This window comes from Lethenteron reissneri, chromosome 7 (genome assembly GCF_015708825.2).
Source record: "Lethenteron reissneri isolate LAM-NWPU_2019-01 chromosome 7, ASM1570882v1, whole genome shotgun sequence".
In the NCBI taxonomy this organism is placed as follows: Eukaryota; Metazoa; Chordata; class Hyperoartia; order Petromyzontiformes; family Petromyzontidae; genus Lethenteron; species Lethenteron reissneri.
The window spans coordinates 5699160-5725440 of NC_083785.1; the positions used below are offsets into that span (position 1 = coordinate 5699160).

The window sequence follows — 26281 nt, forward strand, 5'->3', positions numbered from 1 at the left end:
GTATTAAGTGTTGAGGACATTGGTAATGAGCAAGTATTTTAAACATCACAAACCAACACGTTTCGATTTTATAGTTTTGTTTAATAAAGTTAACGTGCAAAATCCAACCTCTCGGCAACCTTTGTGTATTTAAATGGTAAGCCACAAATGAGCACTATGCATGTAAAAAATACTTGGTGCTTGGAAAAATATCAAACTTTCTACACATTGTTTTAAACATGGCTTTAGTTATGGGATGTTCTGACCTTGTGATTTGATTAATTTATTTCCTTTGCGGCGCTTGTCCAAATTTAGTGGTTGCCGTGTTCCCAGAAACCAATCACCAACAACTTTAGTGGAATATGAAATGTGCAACTCGGTACAAGCGCCGTGTCATTCACAAATCGTTACCACCATCGTATACCACACCAATCGTATGGGAAGACCCCCATTCCATGCTGATAACATTTACAAATCGGTACCATTCACAGGCACTCCAGTTTTACTTACTGTCCATATTTACACTATTTACAATCTATTTGCCAGTGTAAGAGATTTTAACATGGTGTGGCTTTTCGCACCAATTCGAGTTTAAAAAAAAATCCATGCATAAGCCTCGACTTTCCAATATTTCCTTCGGAATCTGTAAAACGTGAGTAAACGTCCCAAGTTATACTTGGACGTGTAATGCATTTTGATTGTGCTCCTGCAGCGCAGGTATCCACTGCCTTGTGCCTATCAGACCTGCAGCTTCATCCCATGAGGCCTGCCACTTTGAAATGGCCCATGTGATTTATGTCACTGCAAGCACTCTACCCATGTCTGCTTCGGAACCGATCTAACGGTAAAGCAGGCAGCGCATTCGTGTGGTAAAGTTCAGCATTATTTTTCACGTTCTTTGGTAAAAGTGAGGTTTATTAGATACGTGGCATGTCGGAGGCATTGAAAGCCCTATTTGGCCCTTGGTAAGAACCATATTGCTTACCCCCTCTCGTCTACAGTAGAAAAATCTCAACTTGAGGCTGTTCAATACAGCTCAACTCGTTCATGAATTAACTTTATTAACAATGCTAAGTGCTTTGTTTTAAACCCTAGATTTACTGCACACCACTTTTACACAATGGCTTTAACACTGCAAAGGCGAGCACCTCGATGTCGCAGTCGCCGCCTACGCTCTGTACACGCTCAACGTGGCGGTGCGTCGTTTGGGGAGTTTTCAAAGCGCGCAAACGGCGAACATTGATGGGAAAGTGTGGGGACTCAGCCAGGTGAGGTGGCGACTCGGGACTGCAGATCGCGAGACGAGCGCGAGTAACGATCGTCCTTAATACTTTGTGCAGCAGCGAGCTCACGACGTTTTTGAGTTCAGATTTGCGTGTTTGCATGTAACGAGACCGTGGTCGTTTGTGGAGCGTAAAAAAATCTGCGGTGATCAAACCAGCAGGGGTCGCAACTCGGCGATTAAACACTGCCGAGTGTTTGCATTGAGCGCGGTGCGAGGTCTGTGTCCATGCCACAGCGTGGGGGGGGGGGGCTTGGAGCCGTTCCAAACCCACGAGACCTCTTGTGCTTGTTGAGACTTGACGCCAAAGTTCCCCGGCCGGTTTTTGTTTTGATCAGCGGCGAGGGCGTGATGGGTTCGCCCCCTCTGTAATGTCAGGATTATTTCACGTCAGCGATGTTGGCAGTCGTGCTCGTGGAAATAACATGTTTTTGCTCAACAGTAACGTGACACTCCCACACGCAGTGACACCGGAGAGGTACACGTGGGCCACCGAAATGGGACCTTTCGATCAATGAAAGAAATCTGCTTAAATTAGGTACGAGGGATCCGTGCAACTGCTTTGTTGTAAACCACTTGTCAATTGTAAGATGCAAACATCTTGCAACTTGGAAGTTGATTGGCGCCGCTTCACGTCGTCCTTTCATGGCATGTGCTGCAATTACCTTTTATTTGACTTCATTTAAAAACTCATCAATTCCATTTTCTGTCATTCCTTGCGTCCCATTCAAAAACACAATGCCCTCATGTTGGGCAGACATGGAATAAAAACATCACCCATGTGCCAAGCAGGCAAAGTTCAATTACTCGATGAGTCCGGCAGTATGGAAACAGCTGGGGGGTGGGGGAGTCGCCTCTGTCCTCACACGTGCCGCTGGATGGGAGGTCCTGGGAGGGTCTTTGTGACGTCAATGGCATAGCTGCGTCGTGCTGACCGTGGCTCTTCGGGCGTTCTCCTTCGTAGGAGATACACAAGATTCATTTGACGGCTGACGTTTTTTTACGGCTTGAGTAATCGACCACAAAGAAATGTTGAGCGACTTTGGTGGATCGGTCGACCGTGATCGCAGCTCTTCATAGTTACGTTGGGGAGATGACGCGTCCTCCCGTGCTCAAATCCCGACGCCCTCAGGGACAGGCGCTGCTCCAGCTGCCCTGGCTGCTGCACAGCGAGCGCTGCACGTGGTGCCGCCGCACCAGGCGCGCCACGTACACCTTCATGAGCTTGGCGATCTCCACCACCTGCAGCGGAGAGACGAGTGCTCGGTTGACGCATTTGTGCGTGCGGCATTTTCTGTCGCCCTACAGCAACCAACCCCTTAAATGTCACCTGCACCTCCCATGAGCACAGCTAAGTGCATACGACAAGAGTGACGGTGCAGTGACTTTTCTCCGGTGCTGTGGTGCACCTGACATTAACATTTAGGATGCGTGGCATGCGCCTCCGAGACACTTGGCCAGGAGGGGAGATTTTAGTTTGGTTGTGTCTTTCGTAATCCCTGGTGGTTTGGCTACAGAGCTCACATGCTCACCACGTTTTGAGCCTACATAGCAATTGGATGGGGGACCACCACGCACAAACGGGTTATAGGCTGCACCCATTTTTTAATGCTTATGCACTGGGTTACATTTTTACATTCATGAAAAATCTCAAACGGTCTCTCTGGCGTGGAAGGGTCAGGCAGTCGTGCCATCAAGAAATGGTGTTTTGTAAAATGATCTTTCTGCAACGGATCCACGTACCACAAGCTTGGAACCACTGCTCTAGGGGCCGTCGAGAGCTCCTCGTAGAGACCATTCCGCCAGCAGTGGCGTGAGCAGGCAATTGCAGGGCTACACCTTTACTTTCTAACTCAATTTCCTGGGTGATTAAATGCTATCAATTACATAAGCAGCCACAACATTTTGATGGGCAGAGGTCAACTGCCCCTTTGGTTCCCCACCTGGGCGGGCCTCTGGTGAGTGATGCGCAAATATTTTTTTCCGTCACGGCCCAGCCCGATAGTGCCGCCCTCACCTGCGCGGTGCGGAAGGCAAGCGTGCGGCTGCGCGTGGCCACGCGGTACACGCCGGCCTCGGGAGAACCGAACGCCAACACGTGCTCGTACGGGATGGTCTCGATGGGCACGGCGTCTCCGCGGCAGTACACGTTGAGCGCGCGTGCGCCCACGCCCAGCCACAGCTCGCGCGGGAACCCGCCCTCAACGCACTGCGAGACGAGAGGACGCGACGCGCACACGGGTAACGTGACGACGCGCCGCGACGTGGAGTTCCATCGCGACTTCAGTGCGTCTCAGAAAACTGACAGCCGTAGTAGCGACATAGTGGCCCGTGGGCCCCGGTGCAGTTGCACCGCCTGCACACTTCACAGCTCCACTTGAGAAGCTATGGAGCGTGTAGCGTCGCTCCTCCATACACCGAGCCACCAAACGACATTCCCTTCCAGCAACACGCCCTACTCAGGCCCACTTTGCTTCACGTTCGGAACGACGTCTCCAACTAACGTGCTCATATTCTGGACCGTCCACGCTTCTTTGCGCACATTTGTCACGTTTGTTTACTTCACCCCAACGCGCAAATCGGTCCGCGTCGCTCGACGCCACGCGACTCGCCTCGACATCGAAGACCGTGGAGCCGTATCCGGGCCACTCGCGCACGAGCGCCATGTACCGCGCCATGGCCTGCTCCTGCCCCACGCCCTGCAGGCGCAGCCACGCGCTCGCGATGCCGGCGCGCGCCGCCGCCAGCGCCTCGGGGAGCGCCGCCAGCTCCTCGCCGCCGGGTCCGCACGGCCCCACGACCCCGCTGAACGACGAGGTTCTGCTGTCCCCCCCACAGCTGTGGGCGAGCAAGAGGCAAGGAAAGTTCGACGTGAGCGTCTGCGTACGACGGTGCGCGGGCAGTCTCGTGGCCGTGGTGGCAACGATCGGACGGTCATTGAGACGACGAGATTCTTGAGTTCGCATCGGAGGCAATGATTCGTCATTTATGTAAACGTGTTTTTGCAATAAAAGACTTGATGATGATCGGTCAGTTGTGCCGACAAGTAGCTTTTTCAGGCAAGTTCTCGCGATGATGAAGACCAGTCAGTCAGAGGACAAGTTTTGAGCTGACGATGACATTGGAATGTGCAAAAGCTGTGAGATGCAGTATTTTTATGGCGATTTCAATTGCGTTGACCATGACTTGTGGGCCAGCAATAACACCGACCGAAGGATGAATTTAACATTGAAAGTTCGTTGGAGTGTGGAATGGTGGGGATGTGGGCTGCTTGCGGTTGAGCGCAGCTGTTGTCAATACGGCGTGGTTGCACGTGACGCGGTGGGCTTGGGCAGGACACGTCGCTAGACGGGACAACGGTTGCGCCCGCGCGTGTGGTACACGCACATGGATCCATCCGGGCACGAGCCGGCATCGGGAGGCTTGGATCGACGGAGCAAGGAGCGGAGCAATGAGCGGCGCACGGCGCTTCCCAGGAGGCCCTGCGGTCGGCGCTCTCCCGACATCAGCGAGGAGGCCGAGGAGGCCACGGAGGAGTCCGGCCCTCGCGACGAGGCATCGGCTCCTGGGGGAGGGGGATGTGTCGCCGCAGCGGGTGACGCCACGCGGCGAGTTTGCAGAGAGAGACGCCAGCATGGTGGCAGCGCTAGCCACGAGCAAGCAAAGCGAATGCTGTTGGTGCAGTCGACTGTGACCGTGCTGAGCCCCATTTAATCGCGGGCGGCCGAAATCTGTGTTCCGAGCCAAGATTTCAGCGGTGCCAGATCAGCACGGTGAACTCTGAGCCACCCGGCTACCTCAGACTTGAACATTCATCCTAATCCCTGTGTGCAGCTGCTGGGGCTACGGACACTTAACTACTGAAGTTGCCACTCCATTTCAGTGCTGTCTGGCGAGTAGGTGCGAAGAGCGATCCAGAACATGAGACTAAAATCAACTGGTAAAAATATCTCGTGATGTCATCTATGTAGAATACAACGTTAAGCGATTTCCTATTCAAATTAGCATAGTGGCATTGTTTACAGCCCTGGGCCGTTAGTGGAAATTCCCCATTCTGATGATGGCTTAAGTCTATAAAACAACCACCGTTGACTTTTTCACAAAGTGGTACTCATTTATTGACCCGGAGAGATGATGGCCGAGTCAATCCCCAACCAGGATTACAAACTTGGTGAGCGACCCTCGCTCTACCGCTGTGGCCACCTTGCCATGGGGGCAAGGTGGGAAGGGGCGGCCATTGCCTCTCTCAAACGGTGGTCGCCGCGGTAACAACGAGAGGAGCGCTCTTCGTGCTGCCGGTGCCGCGACAATTTGCGTCGGCGCGCCGCCCTTACCGGCGCTCGCCTCCTCGGCGCGCGCGGCCCACGGGCGCTGGGCGGCCAGGCGGGCCCGGAGCCGTCCCACGGGGTACACGGCGTGCACGTTGGCCGGGTGGAGCGCGTCCGGCAGGGCCCCCTGCGGCCCGGCCTGCAGGTCGCCGTGCTCGTACTGCAGGCGCAGCGCCGCCAGCTGCCAGAGCGCCGCGTCGCGCAGCGGCAGCGAGCCCTGCACCGCGCTCTCGTGCGCCTGGGCGACGCAACGACAACAACCGCGCCGCTTGCTTTCATCGGAACGCATCTCGGCCCAAATTTGCCAAAATAAACAAATAAATAAATACATTTTATTGTTCTGCCCTCGGCCTCGCACGCGAGAGGGCCACACAACACACCAGCATTTCGTGCTACTCCATCAACGTATTGTCTAGAGCCAGACAATTGTTTTCCAGTAGCATTCCAATAAGCTAGCAAACTGGACTGGTTTTGACATTCTGACTCTCAACAGCAGTCAGGCCTGTTACAAAAAACTACATTTTGCTGACGAGGCTCAGAATACCGAAGCCGGCCGAGTGTTTCCTTAAGCAAACGCTGTTTGACAACACCGTCTGGCTACGCAGGCGTAGCCCAAGCAGGGCATCCCGCAAGGTGGCACAGTCCACAGCAGCCATCCCAGGTTAGCGCTCACGAGCTCTCAAAAACACCTCGCCGAGTCCTACGTGGAAGTGGATTACACTCCCGCAGCAGCCCTGTGATCAGACGGAACCCCCCCCCCCGCCCCCCCATTCTCTGTGCTCCCCAGTGGCGTGAACCACGGTATTGCGTCTGTACGAGCGTGCGCGTGTGCGTGCAAGCATGTATGTGTGTGTGTGCGTGTGTGCGCAAGCATGTATGTGTGTCTGCGAGTGTGTGAGCAAGCATGTATGTGTGTGTGTGCGCAAGCATGTATGTGTGTGCGTGTGTGTCTGCGAGTGTACGCACACACGTGTGTGAGTGTGCGCACGATTCTGCCTCAAATGAGTACCTGGTGCGGTGTGTAAACATCGCCACGAGGGAGACAAAGGCGCCGGGTGTGGTGCTGGCCACCCACCCAATCGTGTGCCGTGCCGGCCTTTATAGGTGCTCGCTAACAGCACTTTCCCCAACAGTCTATTCAGGCTATACGGGGGATCTTTGTCTTTTGTGTGCATGTGCGAGTGTGTGCGCACGGGTCCGTGCGTGCGAGTGCGCGTCTCACGTGCTCGAACATGAAGACGAACTCGACGCTGTCGGGAGCCACGCGGTCGGGGTCCAGGAAGCAGTAAATGCGGAAGCACAGACGCCACGGCACCACCTCCTCGCCCCCATCGCTCCCATCGGCACCGCCGCCGCTGCCGGGCGGACTGCCGCCGGTGCCGGTGCTGCGGAGATGCCAGCGCCGGTTACGCATCCCGGTGACCGCCACGGAGGCAACGTCCGACGACCCAACCACCACGCGTGCAACCAGTACGTGGCCTCGACAAATACAGCCACCACGTGGGCGACCCCGCATCACCAGCCTCCACTGAACCAACCATTATCGATAACAACCATATCACACGCAAGCACAGACAACAGGAAAACGGAGAGGACCAAGGCACACGGAGACGCACGCACTGTGGATCACGTTTAAAATGTATACAGACTCCCTCCACGACCACCGTGATTACGATGACGGTGATTACGATGATGACGACGGTGATTACGATGACGGTGATTACGATGACGATGCAACTGCGGGTGCCGGTGCCACCTGACCTCTCGAAAGATGCGAGCACGTCGGCCACCAGCGTGTGTCCCTCGATGGCGCGCCCCTCGTCCGTCCCGCGCTGCGCGAACAGCGCGAACACGTTGCGCGTGTCCTCCATGGCGAGGCCGCTCAGCAGCTTCTCCACCACCTGCACGCGGCGCCACGCCGGCACAGACAGCGCCTCAAGCCGCCCGTCTCGCCGTCGCCGCCTGGGCCGCCCCTGGGACTCGCGAGCGATTTGGAAGGCTGTGATTTGATCGCGGGATTTTTTTGTCGCATTCACGGCCGAAGTGCGGGAGAGAAACGACGATCCGTGGAGAGGTCTCGGAACGAGGTGCGGATATTTCCCCTCGACCCCACCCCCACCCCGACAGACCGCGAGGCTTTGTTTAAATGGAAGGAAGCGCCCAATTCAATGCGTTTTCCAGCCAAGTCCACAGTTTTGTGGAGTCCATTTCAATTAGTGATTCCCGTGACCACTGTGACCTCTTTGCCAAACTCGTAGCCCTGGGACTCGCTGGGCTTTGTCCCCTCGGGCTTGGCCACGTCACAGCACAGCCGTGTTGCCCTCCCCCTCCCTCTTTCCTCCCCCGTGTCCCTCCTCCCTTCCCAATTCACCTTTTTCCCGAATGTGTCTGAGAGTTATATTTAGATGCTGTGTACAATCAAATGAGGGCAGCCTGCACAGGGGTTTTTGTCCAAATCCCTTTTTCGGACGCATTCTGTGCGCGAGAACATCGGGGGAGCTTCCCTGAGAAAGGCCACACGCACAAGGGGGTCCCCCGTGCAGGTGTGAGTGCACGGACCCCACTTGCTGTCCTGCAACCCTCCGGCCACCTCGAGCCCAGCGAGTCTGGGAAGGGGGATCCCGCAGATGGATCTCCGCGCGATCCACCGACCCTCGCCCCAAAAGCGGCGCCGGGCGCGCGTTCCGCGTCTCTGACCTCGGCGGCCGTGGTGTGGCTGGTGACGGAGACGCGGCACCGCCCGCCGCCCTGGCAGTGCACGGTGACGCTCATCTCCGCGCCGGCGGCCACGGCGCGCAGCTCCTCCCGCGACGGCGCCGCGCAGTCGCGCCCCCGTGTGCGCCGCAGCGCGTCGAGCGCGAAGGCGGCGCAGCGAGCGACGAAGGCGTCGCCGTGCCGGTCCCGCGCCCTGCGAGCGCGCGATGGAGACACGGCGAGGGTGGGGCGCTAAAAAATCGAGGACCACAAAGGTTGGAAACCGCTGGCCGAGAGGATCCGGCCTCGAAGGGTCTTGGTACAAGCCTTGTCATAGAAAGGCCTTCAGGCATCGTGGCTTTTGGCCTCGTGGGTGCCGGGCCTTGACTCCCAGGCTGTTGCACTGCACTCTCACCGCTTGAGATGGAAGCGCACGTATCGCAGGACGGGCGGGCTGGGCCGAATCGAGCAGCTCGCACAGGCGAGCAGCTCCCAGCACCGGCGCAGCTCCCCCGTCGTCGCCGCGTCGGCGGCGGCCTCGCGCCCGCCCAGCGCCGTCTGCTTCACGAGCTGGCAGTAGGCCTCGTCCTGCAGGGGCCGCTGCGCCAGGCAGGCCCGCAGCACGGCCTGGTACGCCGGCAGGGGGTCGTCCAGCGCGCCCAGGCCCCGCACGATGTCGAACATGTGCACCGCGGCGTCCTGGATCGAGTCTGGGCTCGACCCTCCGGGCCCTGCGGTGCCACGGGAGACAAGATCGTCCGTGTTCGTTACACTCCCTCGCGTGGATTACGCCTCGAGGGGCAACCTCGCGCTGACCGGGGGGCGCCGTGGGGCGCCGATCGTGGAGCAGACGTGCGGCACGCGCAGCAAACACGCCGTGACGTGCACACAGACAACTACACAACGCGCAGCAGGGTGCATGTTTATATGATGACAAATATAGTGCGAGTGGACCACGTGGGGGAGTCTTGTTTTACAGTGGATGTTTGTATCTCTTTGTGTGCATGTACTTGCCCAAACAGCCTCACTAAGTAGCTGAGTCCCCGTGAATCTCCGTGCATGTACATCTGTGTGTCTCTGTGTGTGTCCCTATGTGCCTGTCCCTGCGTATACCTCTGTGTCTCCGTCTCTGCGTGTATCCGTCTCTACGTGCGTCCGTCTACGCGTACGTCCGTCTCCGCATGTGTCTCTCTCTGCGTGTCTGTCTCTGCGTGTGTCTCTGTGTGTCTGTCTCCGTGTGCCGCGAGCCCTCACTCCGTAGGCCCGAGTCGCCATGCGGCAGCGGCAGGAGCGGCGAGCGCAGCGCATGCCGCGAGTGGCGCAGGATGGGGTTCCGCGCGTACGTCTGCTCCACCGCCACGGCGTCCCCGCTCACCGCCTGCACCGCGCCGACAAACGGAGACACCGCAGGCGCCTCGGTGAGGGGACGCCGGCTTCTCAAGCAGTGTCGCTGCACCAGAGCCCCCCTGGCTGGCGAATGAGTTGATTTTGTCGAACCAGTTGAGAACTCAAAAGAGAACAGGACTAAGTCTCGTTTGCGAGAGTGACCCGGGGCATTAGTCCGGCGGTCGAGGGCGATGATTGCTGATGCGGTTTTTAATCTCAGCGGAGAGATCGGTGGTGTAATATTTTTACTTGGGATAGCCGACGCGGGCACGCGATGGCTCACTCTTGTCGATGGCGTCACGGGATCTTTAACGTCCATCGTGAGTGAAGCAGCCGGCATGTGGTAGCAGTCGTATTAGTAAGGTTGTTACATGCGTAGTAATAACCAGGGCAGCTTCTGGATAAGAACCGCGAGCCTCTGCGACGAGCGGTGAACGCGCCACCTCTCGCTAGGCCGCGCCACCGTCGTGAATTTGAAACTCGCCGAATATTATTTTCTGGTGGCAGGCAAGGCCCACGTACACACCTCGATGTGCCGTATGAGCCGGAGGGTCGGCGTGGTGCCGGGTGGCCTGGCCAGCACCACCGTGTGGATGGCCCCGGCCCAGCGGGAGGCCTCGGTGAGCAGCCCCGTGTAGAGCCGGTAGACGAGGCTGGAGCCGTGCACGCTCACCAGCCAGTAGCCTGTGCACACAGAGACAAAGACCCCCCGCGTGGCCTTCAACACACTGTTGGGGCAAGTGCTGTTCGCGAGTAGCGGCTGAAGAAGACGGCGGATCTTCACCTGCGCTGTCCTGCTGTCTCACGTGCGCCCGCTGCTGCTGCTGCCTCTGCTGCTGCTGGCCCTGCTGCAGGCCCTGCTGCAGGCTGGGCTGCGTCACGGTGCACTGCCCGGTGAGGAGGAGCGAGCTGATCTTGGCGGCGCCGCGCTCCGAGGTGCGGTAGACGTCGAGCGAGCTCTCGGTGAGCACCACCCAGCGCCGCTTGAGCGCGGTGGCGTCGCCGGCGGCAGGCGCCGGGGTGCTACCGGCGGCGACGGCGGCGGCGGCGGTAGCGCCGCGGAGACGCATGGAGCGACGGCGGGACGAGTGCCGTCTCGCGCTGGGGCTGGCCACCTCCATGTAGAGCCAGCCTGCGTGGGCGGGGGAGGGGGGGGCGCGGGGGGGGGGGGCGAGGGAGGGGGGCGGGCGAGGGAGGGGGGCGGGAAAGGGGAGGGCGAGGGAAGGGGGGGGCGGGGGAGGGGGGCGGGGGAGGGAGCGAGGGAGGGGGGGGGGCGGGGGAGGGGGGGGCGGGGGAGGGGGGGGCGAGGGGGAGGGGTGCGAGTTGAGGCCACTCCACGAGGAAACGAAGACGCGGCACGGAGAGGGCGGAGGAGAGAGCCACGCTCAGGGCCCAGCGGCCTCTGGGCCGTCGGCCACGTGCTTAGCAGCGGCGTCTGTTGAGGCGAGCGATACCTGAACCGGTCCTGAACCTCATCGAGGTCAACTCAAGCCATAAATTAGCACCCGGTGCGATGTGTGTACGCATCGGCACTGGGAAGACAAAGGCGGCCGGGCGTGGGTCTACCCACACGACCCCTTTTTGTTTGTCGTGCCGGCCTTAATAGGTGCTCGCGAAAAGAACTTGGCCCCAATGGCCAACTTTTTTTTGGGTCGTTGGAAGCTTGGAGTAGGCACGTGATGAGCAGCCACAGCGAGTGGTCTAATTGATAGGGCACGTCGTGATGATCTATTTTCCAGGTGTCCGACCTGCCTGGAATTAAGCCGCGAGAGTTGAGGCTACACGGTGGGAACCTTCGTCTGTGTCTGCGTGCGAGCGAGAGGTCGGCGGTTCGCCCACACCTCTGACGACGAACTCCTGGCCCTGCACGCGCGCGTCGCCCTTGCTGCGCTGCAGCAGCGACATCCAGGTGAGCGCTTCACGCGGCGATTCCGCGGAGAAGCGCAGCATCCGCCCGCCGCTCAGCACCGAGAACCGGCAAGCCCTGGTCGCCGCATCGGCGACACGCAGGAAACACGCAGGAGACACGCAGGAGACACAGGGCGGTCACAATACTCTTTGAGTGGAGAAATAGCAACAGATTTTGGGTGAATACCGATCAAACAAAGAGGCTCCCTGTCCCCGAGCCCACCGGAGAACCTTCTGGGGATTAATCTCTGGCTTAGAGACATCGATCCACGTCAAGTCGGATCCACGCATTTCACAGCAGATGCGCCCACCACCACCACCACCACCACCGTCACAAGCGGCAAGTCAAAGAAATCCTGGCGTGAGATTACGTAAATGCTGTCCAGACCATCGTAGAGACTCCCAGAAATTGAGCAAGGTGCAGGCAACGAATCCGGTTTCTCACGGACGACCGATTGAGCGGGAAGAGGCGTTAGATGTAGAAGAGACGCCAGGTGTTTGTGCAGTCACCTTTCTGGATTTTCTGAAGCGCAGACCGCGTCAATCATCCCCACATCCAACGTTTCCTGAGAGCAGGAAAAACAACAACAATCAGATCAGGGTCGTGAGAAGGGATCGGGTCAGAAAGTTTAGAGGCGCGAGAACGTCGGCTCAGACGGCCAGGGAGACGCGTCACAAGAAGAAGAGAGGGAAACCGCACGGGAAAAAGGCGACGGAGGGTGACGCACCAGGGCAGCGAGCAGGAGGCCCGTCTAGAAAGAGGTGCTTCAAAGAGGTGAACCAAGATGTGAAGGACTGCTGAATGGATGTCGAGATGGCCCAGGACAGGATTGGGCCTGGAGAGACCAAGACGGCGGAGCCGCGTGAGCGGGGAGGAATCGGGGAGCTCTCCGCGTCTCCTTTCACTCGCGCGCCGCGACTGTCGTGCCGGCACGTGCCGCACCACTCACCACGGCGTTGTCGGGGTTGGCGAGCTCGTTACGCATCTCCCGCAGCTCGGCGAGCGACGCCGAGTGCACGCGGCTCAGCACGCTGAACCACTCGCTGTGCACACACGGGCACACGGGTACACACACACACGGGTACACACACACACGGGTACACACACACACGGGTACGCACACACACAGGTACGCACACACACACGGGCACACACACGGGTACGCACACACACGGGTACACACACACGGGTACCACACACACACGGGTACACACGCATGCACACACGGGTACACACGTACACATAGGATGAGAGTGAACGAGGGCACACACGTGCGAAGACAAATATCTCCCGTGCAGCGTCTTCAGGCTGTTGGAGCAAGTGCTGTCATCAGCCGATGAAGCCCGGCACTGCGCACAAGGGGGTGGTGGTTTAGCCGGCACCGCGCCCGGCCGCCTCGTCTCGATTGATCTACGCTGACCTCGGGGAGGCCTGGGACCAGATCGGATGTTCGCCACTTGTGTTGGCCGCGACTGGGAATCGAACTCGTGTTGACGAGTCGGTGGTGCAGTGCGTTGACCTGGGTTCCAACCCAGCGCCTTGGCGGTGCCGGCTCAACTCTGCGATGTTGTCGTGAACTTTTCCCTGAGTTCACTCACCTGGACTCCTCGGGGGAGTCGGCACGGAGGTGGTAAACGCGCTCCGGCAGCACCACGTCGATTCCGTTCTCGCTCTCCGGGTTGTCCACGATGGCTCTGCACATGCACACACACACACATGCAAGCATACACACACGCGCACACACACACGCGCTCACACACACACGCACACACACACACGCGCACACACACGCACACACACACACGCGCACACACACGCACACACACACACGCACACACACACACATGCAAGCATACACACACGCGCACACACACGCGCGCACACACACACACGCACACACACACACGCGCACACACACGCACACACACACACGCGCGCACACACGCACACGCACGCACAGCCAAGCGTCACAGTTGGCTGCTGGGCGCACGTCATCAATGTCCCCGCGTGTGTCCTCGCGTACCGGTGTGAGCGAAGGTACCCCCCCCCCCACCCAGACCTCACGGACAGACGGACGGGACAGACAGAATCGGCACTCGTACTTGGCCTTGAGGATCTCCAGGACGCCCCGCGGGCGCTGCTGCTTGTCGCTGTCGTAGCACAGCAGCGCGTCGCGCCGCAGCACGAACCAGCGGCGCTTCCAGACGGCGCCGCGAGCCCCGGGGGCCCTCGCGGCGCCGCCGCCGCCCTGCAGCTTGAGCAGCCAGCCGGCCTTGAGCGAGTCCTGCTTGGTGCGGAACCACATGAAGGTGTCGCCGCGGAGCACGCACCAGCGCCGCTTCCACAGCCCCATCGGCCCGCCTGCACGCGTCGCGCACGGCACAGTGGGACGGTGGCACGGGGTGGCACGCACAGACGTCTCTCATGGCCAACACCAGCGACGATTATCTAAACCGATACTGGGCCTCCCCTAGGTCGACTCGGCCTCAAATGAGCACCTGGTGCGGTGCCTAAAAACATCGGCGCTTGGGAGACAAAGGCGGCCGGGCGTGGTGCTGGCCACCGACCCCCCAATGTGCCGTGCCGGCCTTCACAGTTGCTACTCGCTGGCAGCACTTGCCCCAGCGGTCCGTTAAGGCTACACGGGGGATCTTTGCCGCGTACGCGGTGGCGGGCGTCGCGGGGTGGGGGTGTGGTGGGGCAGGTGCGCCGCTCTCACTGCGCATGCTCAGGTGGCTCGAGTGGTAGGGCCGCACGCCGGCACCGCTCGTCACGCAGCCGCGGCGCGACGCCAGGATCTCGTCCTCGTCCGGGGCGCCGTCCGAGTCCTCGAACAGCTGCACGCAAAGACAGAGATCCCCCGTGCAGCCTTCACGGTACCGTCGGGGCAAGGGCACGTTCGAATGCAGGCACGGCGCGCGAGGCGGCGATGCGGCTGGTACCGCACCCGGCCTCCTTAGGTCCCCCCTTGTGCTGACGTTTACACGTCACACCGGATACTCGTTTAAGACCGAGTCGACCTGAGGGGAAGGCCCAAGACCGGTTCAGATATTGGTGAGCGGGAATCGAACTCGGCCCATCAGGTTCGCAGTACTCCAACCGATCGGTATTGGCCGTAGGAACGTCTCCCCGAGGTGGTCACCGTCGCTCACGGACTCACGGTGCGAACAATCCATCCGGTTCCTGCACACGAGCCGACGCGATCGCTCCGGCCCCCCACAAACACAACCCCCCCTACCTCCCGGGTGAGCGACGAGCCTCTTCATCCCTCCTCTGCACATGCTCTACGTTTTACATTCGTTCTCGCTCCTCTTACAATCGTTCCTCATGATCATGAACCGGTCCTCCAGTATGCCCGAACATCGGTTCCGAGGGGGAGCGACAATGCGGAAGGAAAGGGATTCCCGCAAACGACGAAATGAGGAGGAGGAGGGCAGAGGACCCAAGAGGAGGACAGAGAAGATTGCGGCCAGGAGCCCGCCGAGCGCCAGACAAGAGCGGTGTTCTCCGCCAGAGCCGCCGCCGCCGCCCGACTCTCACCAGCGCGGAGGGGATGTCGGTGGAGCCGTAGCCGAAGACGGAGCTGTTGTAGGTGCCCACCGAGTAGCGGAACTCGCGGTCGGGGGACAGGAGGCGGCGCCCCCGGCGCAGCGACACGGCCGCGTCGGCCCGCGTGCCGTGGCCCCCCTCCAGCGAGTCGCCGCGGCGCCAGCTCCACTCGTCGTCGCTGCGGTACGACAGCGCGTCCGGCGACGGCGCCGCCGCTGCCGCCGGCGGACCGCCCGCGGTGGCGGGGCGACGCGGCAGGAAGACGCGTGTGTAGCCGGGCCTCCGCAGCTCCTCGCCCAGGAACACGGCATCGTCTTCATCGGCGCCGGCGTCGCCGCCATCGGCGCCGGCGTCGCCGCCGCCTTCGTGTCCATGGGAGGATCGAGGCGGATGCAGTGGCGCCAACTGCCGCTGCTGGGAGCGAGCGGCCGGGGCGGACGGCGCTACGACGCTCTGTCCGTCGAGCGCTGTCGTGGCGGCGGATCCGACGTTCCCTTCGCCGCTGGCGACGCCGTCGTCCGCGTCGGTCGCGGCCGCCGCGTCTCTGTGCACCCACACGGGCGCCGCCGCGTCCGGGGAGCCGCGGCGTGCCGACGGAAGAGGGGAAGGGTGGCCGGCGCCGAGCGGAAGGGCCCGACGGGTCCCGGCAGGCGGGGTCGCCGGCGCCAGACGGAGGCGCACGTGCTCGCGGCGGCGCCGCACGGCGCGGAACCAGCGCTGGATGCAGACGGCACTCACTCGTAGCCGCAGGAACCGACGTCTAGCAGGGGGGGGGGGGGTGGCGGGGGGGGGGCACGGCGGAGGAACGAGAGGCAAAGCTAGCGCCCAGATCTGGTGGGGACGCGTCCGGTGGTCGGAACAATGTGCGCCGATTCGGGGCTTCGTTTCAGTCGGTCCCGTCGGTGCCGGTGACCGCAATGCGGCACGGACACGGGGCCTGTCCCGGCCAAACCGGGAGCCGTGGTGGTGACCGACGCTCGCAGGGCTGGACGCATCTGGCCGCAGTGCGGAATGTCCGTCGTGGGAGTGACGTGGGAGTGACGTGGGGGTGACGCGGGGGTGATGGGGGGTGATGGGGGGGTGACGGTGGAGTACGCAGGCACCTGGTGAGGTAGGCGAGGACGGAAGCGCGGATGATGGTGGCCGCCTCCTGCAGCCTCTCCTCCCGCACCACCCAGGGGCTGTCTGCCGAGCCTTGGCGCTGGGGCTGGGGCTGGGGCTGGCACGGGGGCACCTGTCCAGGCGATAGGAATCCGAGCCAGGGGGTCAAACAGCGACAGCAGTGAGCGATGCGGTGGACGGCGTGTCGACGGCACGGCAAGCAGCGCGGCATCGGTGGGAGCGACACGCGACTGCAAGCCAACACGCTCGTCTCTTGACGTCGGGACGACCTGTTCCCGTACTTCGATGGCAGTGGTGCATCAGGACAAACAACAACAAGCTGGCTTTCCATGACGAGGCAAGAAGAGCCCACAGAGACCAGCTGCCTCAAGTCAGACCGGAGCTACTTTACGAGTGCTCAGCTCCTTGCCCAGAGGGGCGGCCCTCAACCCGCTACTTCCAGCAGCTGGTGCCCGAGGCGAACCGATGACATCGGCACCCCCATCCCCAAACCCCAAAGTCTGAGATTTTGGTAAACTGGGAAATATTTTGCGACTATTTTCCGTTTAAGTTTTTTTGAGCGTCATTTTTCAAACAGAGGTATAATTATTCGGTTCGTCCATCCGTCTGCCCAACCAACACATTGAGAAATGTTGAGAAATGTATTATAATTCATATTCCCTCTGTACATGCGTGGGAATTGAAATAATGGCATCTACATTATTTTACTTCAAATTTTTACTTGTATTTTTTTCTTCTTATTTGACGGCCCACTTAACTTGGCGCCCTAGGCGACCGCCGAGTTTGTCGATATGGACGGGCCGCCCCTGGGGCTCCCACCACGGGGTTTCTGCGATGGCTCCTCGCTCTGCTGGCCACTGTGGACCAACCAAGGGGTGGCCGGGAATCCAAAACGGCTCACCGGGATCATCGGAATCTAAATATTTAGATGTTTTGGAGAAATCCGATTAGCTTTCACCGTGTTGCACAGTGCGCAAAACCCTGGGTGGCGGCGATCTCTTTGGCGAGGCCTTCATTCAGCAGCGGATAGACGATGACGACGACGACGATGACATTTCTCTCAACACGCACCAGTGAGCGGTCTTACCGAGTTGCCACCACTGGGAAGGTCCCTGCTCGCCACGCCGCCGGGCGGCCACGGCACGCCCGGCACGCCGAGCGCCTTTAGGCCGGCGGGGGGCGGCGCCCCGTTGGGCTGCCGGTGCCCGTCGCGCTGCTGCCCGTCGTTCCCTCCATGCCGCCGGTCCGGCGGGCTCGGCAGGCGATGGTGGACGTGGCTTTGCCGCGGATCGTGCGGCCGACGAGAGCCGCGCGAGTCCCGGCTCCCGGCGTCGCGCGGGGCCACCTGGCACCCCATCAGCGCCTGGTACCTGCAGGGGTGGGGGGAGGGCGGGGTGGGGGTGCAGGACAGCGAGCGCAGAGGCCGCGTTACGGGCGCACTCGTCGCTCCAGCTTCTACTTGCGGGCACGACGAGGTGGACATCGGATGGGCTCGTGTGTGCGGGCGCCGGTTGGGTCGTGGAATCTCGGGACGGCGAAGGTTCGCGATGCAACATGGGGTGGCCTTCACCCAGCAGTGGATTGATCGTGATGATGATGATGACGATGATGACGACGATGTACCTGCTGTAGGGCTGGCAGGGTGGGGGGCCCTCTGGCCCCAGGGCGTGCGACACCATGGCCCCCCTCTCGGCGAGACCCGGCGTCACTCGCACGGCGAGCATCGCTCCGACTCGCAGGGCCTCATCTCTCCAGCCAGGGCGTCCACCGAGGGGTCCACTTAGTTGAGTATCCACCGGTCGGGCTGGAAAGACAAAGATCCCCCGTGTAGCCTTAATCGACTGTTGGGGCAAGTGATGTTAGCGAGCATCTGTGAAGGTGGGGTGGGTGGCCAGCACCACGCCCGGCCCCCTTTGTTTCCCAAGTGGCGATGTTTACATATCGCACCAGGTACTCATTTGAGGTTGAGTCGACCTATGGGAGGCCCGGGACTGATTCATATAATCGTCACCAGTGTTGGCCATGAGCGGGAATTGAACTTGGGTGGCCGGGTTCGTAGCGCACCGCGCTACCGCTGTTAAGACACACGCATGCACGCACACACGCGCACACGCACGCACACACGCACGCACACACGCACGCAATGTCCCAGACTCCCCCCCCGAGTGTCGCCGCTGTCATCACCAACGACTTGGTCCCCATGAGCCACGAGAGTCGGAGAAGAGGAAACCACGAGACGTCCGAGCAAGTGAGCGCTGGCGCAGTTCAATGGACACGCATTGCAGGAGGTTACGATACGTCCTACTCTGACGCGTCCTGCCTGATACGTCCTACTTGATGCGTCCTACCTGCTCGATCATATAACTCACGTCCATTCTTGGGGCTCCAAGAATGTAGCCCAGTGTCCCCTTGGGGAGGCGAGGTAAGAGATGGTGGTATGCGAGCTGGAATGTGAGGCATGGACGTGTGTGTGCGTCAGTTTGTGTGTGCGTCAGTGTGCGTGTCAGTGTGTGTGACAGTGTGTGTGTCAGTGTGTGTGCGGGGAGCGGTAGTGTAGCGCAGTTAGCGTGCTGCGCTACGAACCTGGCGACCCGAGTTAGATTACCCGCTCACGGCCAACAAGTGACGATTATCTGAACCGGTCCTGGGCCTCCTCTAGGTCGACTCAGCCTCAAATGAGTATCTGGCGCGACGTGTAAACATCACCACTAGGGAGACAAAGGCGGTCGGGTGTGGTGCTGGCCACCCCCTCGTGTGCCGTGTCGGCTTTCATCGGTGCTCACTCACAGCACTTGTCCCAGTGTGATGGTTCGTGCACTGCGATCAAAAAATCAAGTGATCCAAGTTCGATTCCGGGCCATGGGTTAACATCGGTAGCGACTACCTGGACCGGTCCTGGGCCTCTTCTCCACCTCCCTGAAGCGAGTGCCCTGGGTGCGACGCGTCAACAACGGTGGCGTTCCGGCCACACCGCCACCCTTGTGGCCTGCATAGGTGCTACCTCCGCTCGCAGCACTTGCCCTGGCAGTGTGTGCAGGCTACCTGGGAGATATGTGTCTGTGTGGGCCCGTGCGCGCACAGTCGCCGTACACGATGCACAGATTCACGCTCCCCAAGTGCAGAAGAAGAAGAAGACCCGAACACGTCCGTGGAGCCAGGCGGCGGCGGGCTGACCGTAGGGTGCGCGACGGCTCCAATGTCAGAGCCCAAGTGACTGGAAATAACCGCGACGTGGCCGATGCGCAAGCCACTCACGTCGTCATCCACCGCCTATTGCGACACCCACGCGTGTGCTCTGTCCCAGTAGGAGGAGGAGGCGGTTTGTAGAGAGAGAGAGAGGGGGGGAATTGGGGAACCTTTCCCGTCACTGCTTCATCAAATACAAACGAGACCCACACCCCGACGGCAGCGGCGGCTCAGCGAGACCGCGGAATGCCGTCCGTCCCGCTGTTCCCGCACAGCCGGCACAAGCCCCCCCCCCACCACCAACCCAGCACACCACCCCGCATCATGCGAGACTTCGAGTCGCGGGCTGCTGCCACACGAGCACAGACTAATTGTGCGCCCCATGACGTCACACGCAGCCAGCGGCACGCGGGGCCCACGGGGTGCGCGCCGGGACACGCGGACACCGCGCGTGGGGCCTTCGCTGTGAGCGAGCGGCACCGACGAAGGCCGGGAAGGCACACGGGGTGGGGGGGAGAGTGGGGGGAGAGTGGGGGGAGAGTGGGGGGAGAGTGGGGGGAGAGTGGGGGGAGAGTGGGGGGAGAGTGGGGGGAGAGTGGGGGGCGGGCAGCACCACGCCCGCCCACCTTTGGCGATGTTTACACACCGCACCAGGTACTCATTTTGAGGCTGAGTCGACCTAGGGGAGGCCCAGGACCGGTTCAGATAATCGTCACCGGTGTTGGCCCTGAGCGGGATTCGAACTCGCCGGATTCGTAGCGCAGCGCGCTAACCACTGCACTTCAGCTCCACCCGCAGAGACGGGCACACACGCACGTACACTGCCAGAATGGAGTATGCCACACCTGTGCACACACGTGCGCTTCAAGAAAATTAAACTTAACCAAACATGCAAAGCGATATCAACATCATAGCCTGTGCGTGTCTTGTTAATCCGACACTGCGAGGCTTGGTGAGCGACCACTCTTTCCCGTGGAACTCACCACCACTCCTCCCGTGGAACTCACCACCAGTCCCCCCGTGGAACTCTTCACCACTCTCCCCGTGGAACTCACCACCTCTCTCCCCGTGGAACTCACCACCACTCATCTCGTGGAACTCACCACCACTCCCCGTGGAACTCACCACCACTCTCCCCGTGGAACTCACCACCACTCTCCCCGTGGAACTCACCACCACTCTCCCCGTGGTACTCACCACCACTCCCCGTGGAACTCACCACCACCACTCCCCGTGGAACTCACCACCACTCTCCCCGTGGAACTCACCACCACTCTCCCCATGGTACTCACCACCACTCCCCGTGGAACTCACCACCACTCTCCCCATGGAACTCACCACTACTCTCCCCGTGGAACTCACCACCACTCTCCCCGTGATACTCACCACCACTATCCCCGTGGAACTCACCACCACTCTCCCCGTGGAACTCACCACCAGTCCCCCCGTGGAACTCACCACCAGTCCCCCCGTGGAACTCACCACCACTCTCCCCGTGGAACTCACCACCAGTCCCCCCGTGGAACTCTTCACCACTCCCCCCGTGGAACTCACCACCACTCTCCCCGTGGAACTCACCACCACTCTCCCCGTGATACTCACCACCACTCTCCCCGTGATACTCACCACCACTCTCCCCGTGATACTCACCACCACTCTCCCCGTGGAACTCACCACCACTCTCCCCGTGATACTCACCACCACTCTCCCCGTGGAACTCACCACCACTCTCCCCGTGATACTCACCACCACTCCCCCGTGGAACTCACCACCACTCTCCCCGTGGAACTCACCACCACTCTCCCCGTGGAACTCACCACCACTCTCCCCGTGGAACTCACCACCACTCTCCCCGTGGAACTCACCACCACTCTCCCCGTGGTACTCACCGCCGCTGCGCTCGCAGCTCGTTTTGCTGGGAGCACAGGGCCCAGAACGTCACGCGGCCAGCAACAAATAGCGCTGTGATCAACACCGTCAGGGATTGGAGTCACCAACACGTGTCTGGAACCGAGCGAGGTTGTTGTTGTTCTGAGACGAGCTTGGTGGGGGAGGGGAAGAGGCGATGACGATGATGACGACGATGCTGGGAGGTGAATTTACAAAGTGGAGCAGTGGGAGGGAGGAAGCGAAAAAATAAAGTGGTGTGACATGCAGTGTGGGTGGGCGGGTGAGTGGGTAGGTGGGTGGGTGATTACGTGAGTGAGTGGGTGAGTAAGTGGGTGAGTACGTGGGTGAGTGAGTGGGTGAGTACGTGGGTGAGTACGTGGGTGGTGAGTGGGTGGGTGGGTGAGTGGATGAGTGGGTGAGTACGTGGGTGAGTGGGTGGGTGAGTGGGTGGGTGAGTGGGTGAGTGGGTGAGTACGTGGGTGAGTGGGTGGGTGAGTGGGTGGGTGAGTGGGTGAGTGGGTGAGTGGGTGAGTGGGTGAGTGGGTGAGTGGGTGAGTGGGTGAGTGGGTGAGCGGGTGAGGTGAGTGAGGTGAGTGAGTTAAGCAAGTTGGTGGCTGAGTTAAGTGAGTAGGTGGGTTGGTGAGTGATTAGGTGAGTGCGTAATCGGGTGAGTTGAGCGAGTGGGCGAGTTGAGCGAGTGGGCGAGTTGAGCGAGTGGGCGAGTTGAGCGAGTGGGCGAGTTGAGCGAGTGGGCGAGTTGAGCGAGTGGGCGAGTTGAGCGAGTGGGCGAGTTGAGCGAGTGGGCGAGTTGAGCGAGTGGGCGAGTTGAGCGAGTGGGCGAGTTGAGCGAGTGGGCGAGTTGAGCGAGTGGGTGAGTTGAGCGAGTGGGTGAGTTGAGCGAGTGGGTGAGTTGAGCGAGTGGGTGAGTTGAGCGAGTGGGTGAGTTGAGCGAGTGGGCGAGTTGAGCGAGTGGGCGAGTTGAGCGAGTGGGTTGTTGTGACCTCCAAGCGCTGTGGATGAGATGAAACTTTCTGGCTCTGCTGGACCGAGTCCTGACGTCGTTGCTTGCGACGTGAAGGATTTACAACTGCACTGTCCCATCTCTATAATTAAATGTGAATGCGCGGCTCGACAGAAGCACCGCACACACCGCACGCCACTCGCTCCGCGGGGCCTCCAACACAAATTCACTTTCTTGACCAACAACGCTGAGACGCCCACGCTGCTGCTGCTGCTGCTGCCTTGGCGGCTGCGCTGCAAGAACACAGATCGACGCAAACGTCCCGAACAAGTTGGGCGCTTGAAGTCGAGGATCCTTGCTGCGTTGCCTGTGACCGCGTGGAAAAAAATAAAACACCGGAAAAACCGGTTAAAACCGGTTTGCCGCATCGACAGAAATGTGCAGCAACGCCGATGAACAAGTTCCCTTCTTTCAAGTGAGAAGCGGAAGGGAGTTGCCCCGGTGGTGGCACGGTGAGCAGCGCACGCGGAGACTTGAGACCCAGAGGGGTTCGGTTCGATTCCATATCCCGACGACGTGGATGTTGAAACAACGTGGGGAGAGAAGTCTTAAATCCCCCCCCTCCATCCCCCCCTCCATCCCCCCCTCCATCCCCCTGCATCTCCCCCTCCTCCAGCCCCCCTCCATACCCCCCTCCAATCGCCCCCCCCCTCCTCTACCCCCCCCTCCCTCCATCCCCTCCATATCCCCCTCCATCCACTCCCCCCTCCTCCACTCCCCCCCCTCCTCCACCCCCTCCTCCACTCCCACCTCCTCCACTCCTCCGCCCCCTCCTCCACTCCCCCCCCTCTTTCACTTCCCTCCTCCACTTCCCCCCCTCCTCCACCCCCGTCTCTGCCCACAAAGGGCACACTTCACTGTGCAGGTCGCGTGCGGGGTGGGGGGTAAAGTGGGGGAGGCCCCCACCTCTTCCCACCTCTTCCCAACACAATTCGCTTCGTAACAAACACACCGGTTCCTCGCTTTCGGGACCGGTAGTCGATTGTTAAGACGGTTACCGGTTAAACAGGTTTACTGGGTTACCGGTGAACTGTTGAATAATCCGAGTCAACAGCAATGTCATGAAAGAAAATGTATAATAGATGTGATGTGTCGGGCAAAAACCCTTTTTCTTAACACCCTGTCCAGCTAGAGAGGATCTTGTCCAGTCTCGCGTGGCGCACGAAGGCGTGGCGTGGTCAACACCATGCCCGGCCACCTTTGTCTCCCCACACACCGCACCGGGTTCTCATTTGAGGCTGAGTTGACCTAGGGTAGGCCCACGAACGATTCTGAATAATCGTCACTGGTGTTGGCCGTGAGCGGAACTTGAACTCGGGACGCCGGGTTCGAAGCGCAGTGTAGCGCTAACCACTATGCCACCGCTCCCCGGAACATACCAATAACACCACTCGCTGACGTTGACGTCACCACCGCGCTTGTGCCAGGCTAAGTGCACTCTGAGGCCACGTGACGTGTTGAAGGCTCGCTGCTGCCAGGAGGTCTCGGCACAGACCCCAGCAGGTGCCATGGGTTGGCCGACTGAGATGACCACTGGTAGATGCACCACCAGCTGTACCTCCCTACTGTGCCAGGCTAGGTGCAGGAGGAGGTCTCGGGACAGACCCAGCAGGTGCCATGGGTTTGCCGACTGAGATGACCACTGGTAGATGCACCACCAGCTGTACCCCCGACTGAACACGCGCGCAGATGCGTACGCACGCCGTGTCCGATGTGAGAATGTAAACCGGTTTTACCGCTCCTGCCTCCGCTAAAAGAGCGCAACAACAGCAGCAGCAGCGGCGGCGGCGCCGGGATGAACGGGAGCCCACGCGACCCTCGGGGTCGGATGGCACCCGGAGCGAGGGCGGCTCCGGTTTCCCCGTCGCCTCGGGCGGGCCGCGTGACGGCGATTTGGAGAGACGCCGCGCGGCCTCGCACCTGGGAGGCGCGACAAAGAGAGGCCGAGAGGCCTCGCGTCTGCAGCGGTGCCGCCGTTGCACCCCGGAGCGCAACGGCGCCGCTGTTGTTCGGAGGGCGAACAGAGGCGGAGTGGAACAAAGCAGCCTCGCTGGAGCACGCCAGGTGCGTGAACTCCGAGCCCGCTAACGGGGACAGCTTGCTACAGCACACACGTAGTCTGCCACTGTGCTCACTAGACGACTTACTACAACACACACGTGGCCTGTGACTCAGCTCACTAGACGACTTACTACAACACACACGTGGCCTGTGACTCAGCTCACTAGACGACTTACTACAACACACACGTGGGTTGTCACTCAGCCCACAAGACGACTTACTACAACACACACGTGGGCTGTCACCTAGCTCACTAGACGACTTACTACAACACACACGTGGGCTGTCACTCAGCTCACAAGACGACTTACTACAACACACACGTGGTCTGTCACTGTGCTCACTAGACGACTTACTACAACACACACGTGGGCTGTCACTCAGCCCACAAGACGACTTATTACAACACACACGTGGTCTGTCACTGTGCTCACTAGACGACTTACTACAACACACACGTGGGCTGTCACTCAGCCCACAAGACGACTTATTACAACACACACGTGGTCTGTCACTCAGCTCACTAGACGACTTATTACAACATACACGTGGGCTGTCACTCAGCTCACAAGACGACTTACTACAACACACACGTGGGCTGTCACTCAGCTCACAAGACGACTTATTACAACACACACGTGGCCTGTCACTCAGCCCACAAGACGACTTATTACAACACACACGTGGGGCCCCATGGGAGCCCACAGGTGGGGCGGCTATCTCCGATCACTGGACTCGCTGCCCCGGGTGGGTTTCTGCGGCGCAGATGTCGGGTCATCTCGGTTCACTGAAGCCACTTAAATCACTTCGGGGCATAGAGACAACGCGTGCCTCGTGTCAACACGGAGCAGTGGCGTCCTCACAGCGCACTGACACACAGCGACTGCCAGAGACCAATACAAACATCGCCCCTTCATTTACCCAGCGCGGCTGCGCCGAGTCTGACGACCCGCGGCTGCACGGGCACGTGGGGGCCACGCTGTTCGCTCAGGGCCCCGCACTCACCGTGGGAGGGGTGGGACGCGGGAGGGGGGAAGCGGAGAGGCCGGGGGGAACCCGCCCCGCACGCTCCGGGGAGCGGTGGCACTCAAATCCTTTGCTGTGCACCGCGATGTCGTGAGCGTCTCGCAAAGCCGAGCAAGTCTACAGCATCTGTCTGTCTGTCTGCTGTGGCCATCAGGGGCTCTCGCGTGCAAACACTCGCCAAGCTCCAGACACACGCACACCTGGTAAACACGCACAGACCACACAACAAATTAGATCCAAATTTGTCCGGTCCCGTGACCCGGAAAACATTTGCTCACCCAGCCAGAACACCACATCCAGTACAGCTCCAGCCAGAACACCACATCCAGTACAGCTCCAGCCAGAACACCACATCCAGTACACCTCCAGACAGAAAAACACATTTTCTGAACGATTCAGAAAATATTCAGTGATAAATTAATCCCCGAGTGTATATGTACGTGTCTCTATGACATAGATAAACACAACACACCTCTCTGCCTGCTACTGTAGGTTGCGTTTGACATATAAACGAGGACACTTTAATCCGAACACTCGAGACACTGGCTCATCGAACACGGCGCGGCACGAAAGCGCAGTGGACAAAAACCAAAACGAAACAAACCACCACGAGGATGGCACGACACGGGCGTGGACCTCGAACGCCGCGTACCTGGCCCGGTGGGGAGCGACTGCAGGTGACCACGAAGGCATCGACGGAGTCGGCGGTCGTGAGATCGGCGATCGCGAGAGCAGCCGGGGAGAGCGAGCGAGCGAGCGAGGGAGGCGGGAGATGTCGGTGGGCTGGCTCTGAGCGGTGCCTGTGGCGTGCGTGAGCGAGGCAGTGGGACCGCCCGCCCGCCCGCACA

At 60.3% G+C, this 26281-nt stretch overlaps 1 protein-coding gene across 3 annotated transcripts; it reads right to left on the bottom strand.

Moving 5' to 3' along the window:
• Positions 1 to 60: 60 nt before the first annotated feature.
• LOC133356636 (unconventional myosin-X-like) lies at positions 61 to 26281 on the bottom strand. 3 transcript variants are annotated; one of them, XM_061574262.1, is made up of 23 exons: positions 26086 to 26281; positions 17873 to 18053; positions 17337 to 17619; positions 16231 to 16361; positions 15119 to 15887; positions 14298 to 14415; positions 13681 to 13939; positions 13177 to 13272; positions 12528 to 12621; positions 12088 to 12143; positions 11511 to 11653; positions 10454 to 10801; positions 10196 to 10353; positions 9538 to 9661; positions 8699 to 9014; positions 8287 to 8497; positions 7351 to 7490; positions 6812 to 6974; positions 5596 to 5827; positions 4649 to 4826; positions 3874 to 4099; positions 3279 to 3470; positions 61 to 2503 (listed from the first exon to the last, which is right to left on the bottom strand). In XM_061574262.1, the coding sequence occupies exons 2-23, from the start codon at positions 17971 to 17973 to the stop codon at positions 2390 to 2392; spliced, it is 4452 nt and encodes a 1483-aa protein (XP_061430246.1). In that variant the 5' UTR covers positions 17974 to 18053; positions 26086 to 26281; the 3' UTR covers positions 61 to 2389. The 3 variants fall into 3 exon arrangements, with proteins under 3 accessions (XP_061430246.1, XP_061430255.1, XP_061430263.1); XM_061574271.1 differs by lacking the exon at positions 26086 to 26281 and adding an exon at positions 21325 to 21465; XM_061574279.1 differs by lacking the exon at positions 26086 to 26281 and adding an exon at positions 18434 to 18717.

Bases quoted from the DNA above. Each gene is read 5' to 3' on its own strand.
- LOC133356636 (XM_061574262.1), bottom strand. From the start codon at position 17,973: ATGCTCGCCGTGCGAGTGACGCCGGGTCTCGCCGAGAGGGGGGCCATG. The intron at 14,416-15,118 runs GTGAGAGTCGGG...CTTTGCGTGCAG, and splicing joins CCGACATCCCCTCCGCGCTG to CTGTTCGAGGACTCGGACGG. The intron at 2,504-3,278 runs GTGAGGGCGGCA...TCTCCGCTGCAG, and splicing joins TTGCCTTCCGCACCGCGCAG to GTGGTGGAGATCGCCAAGCT.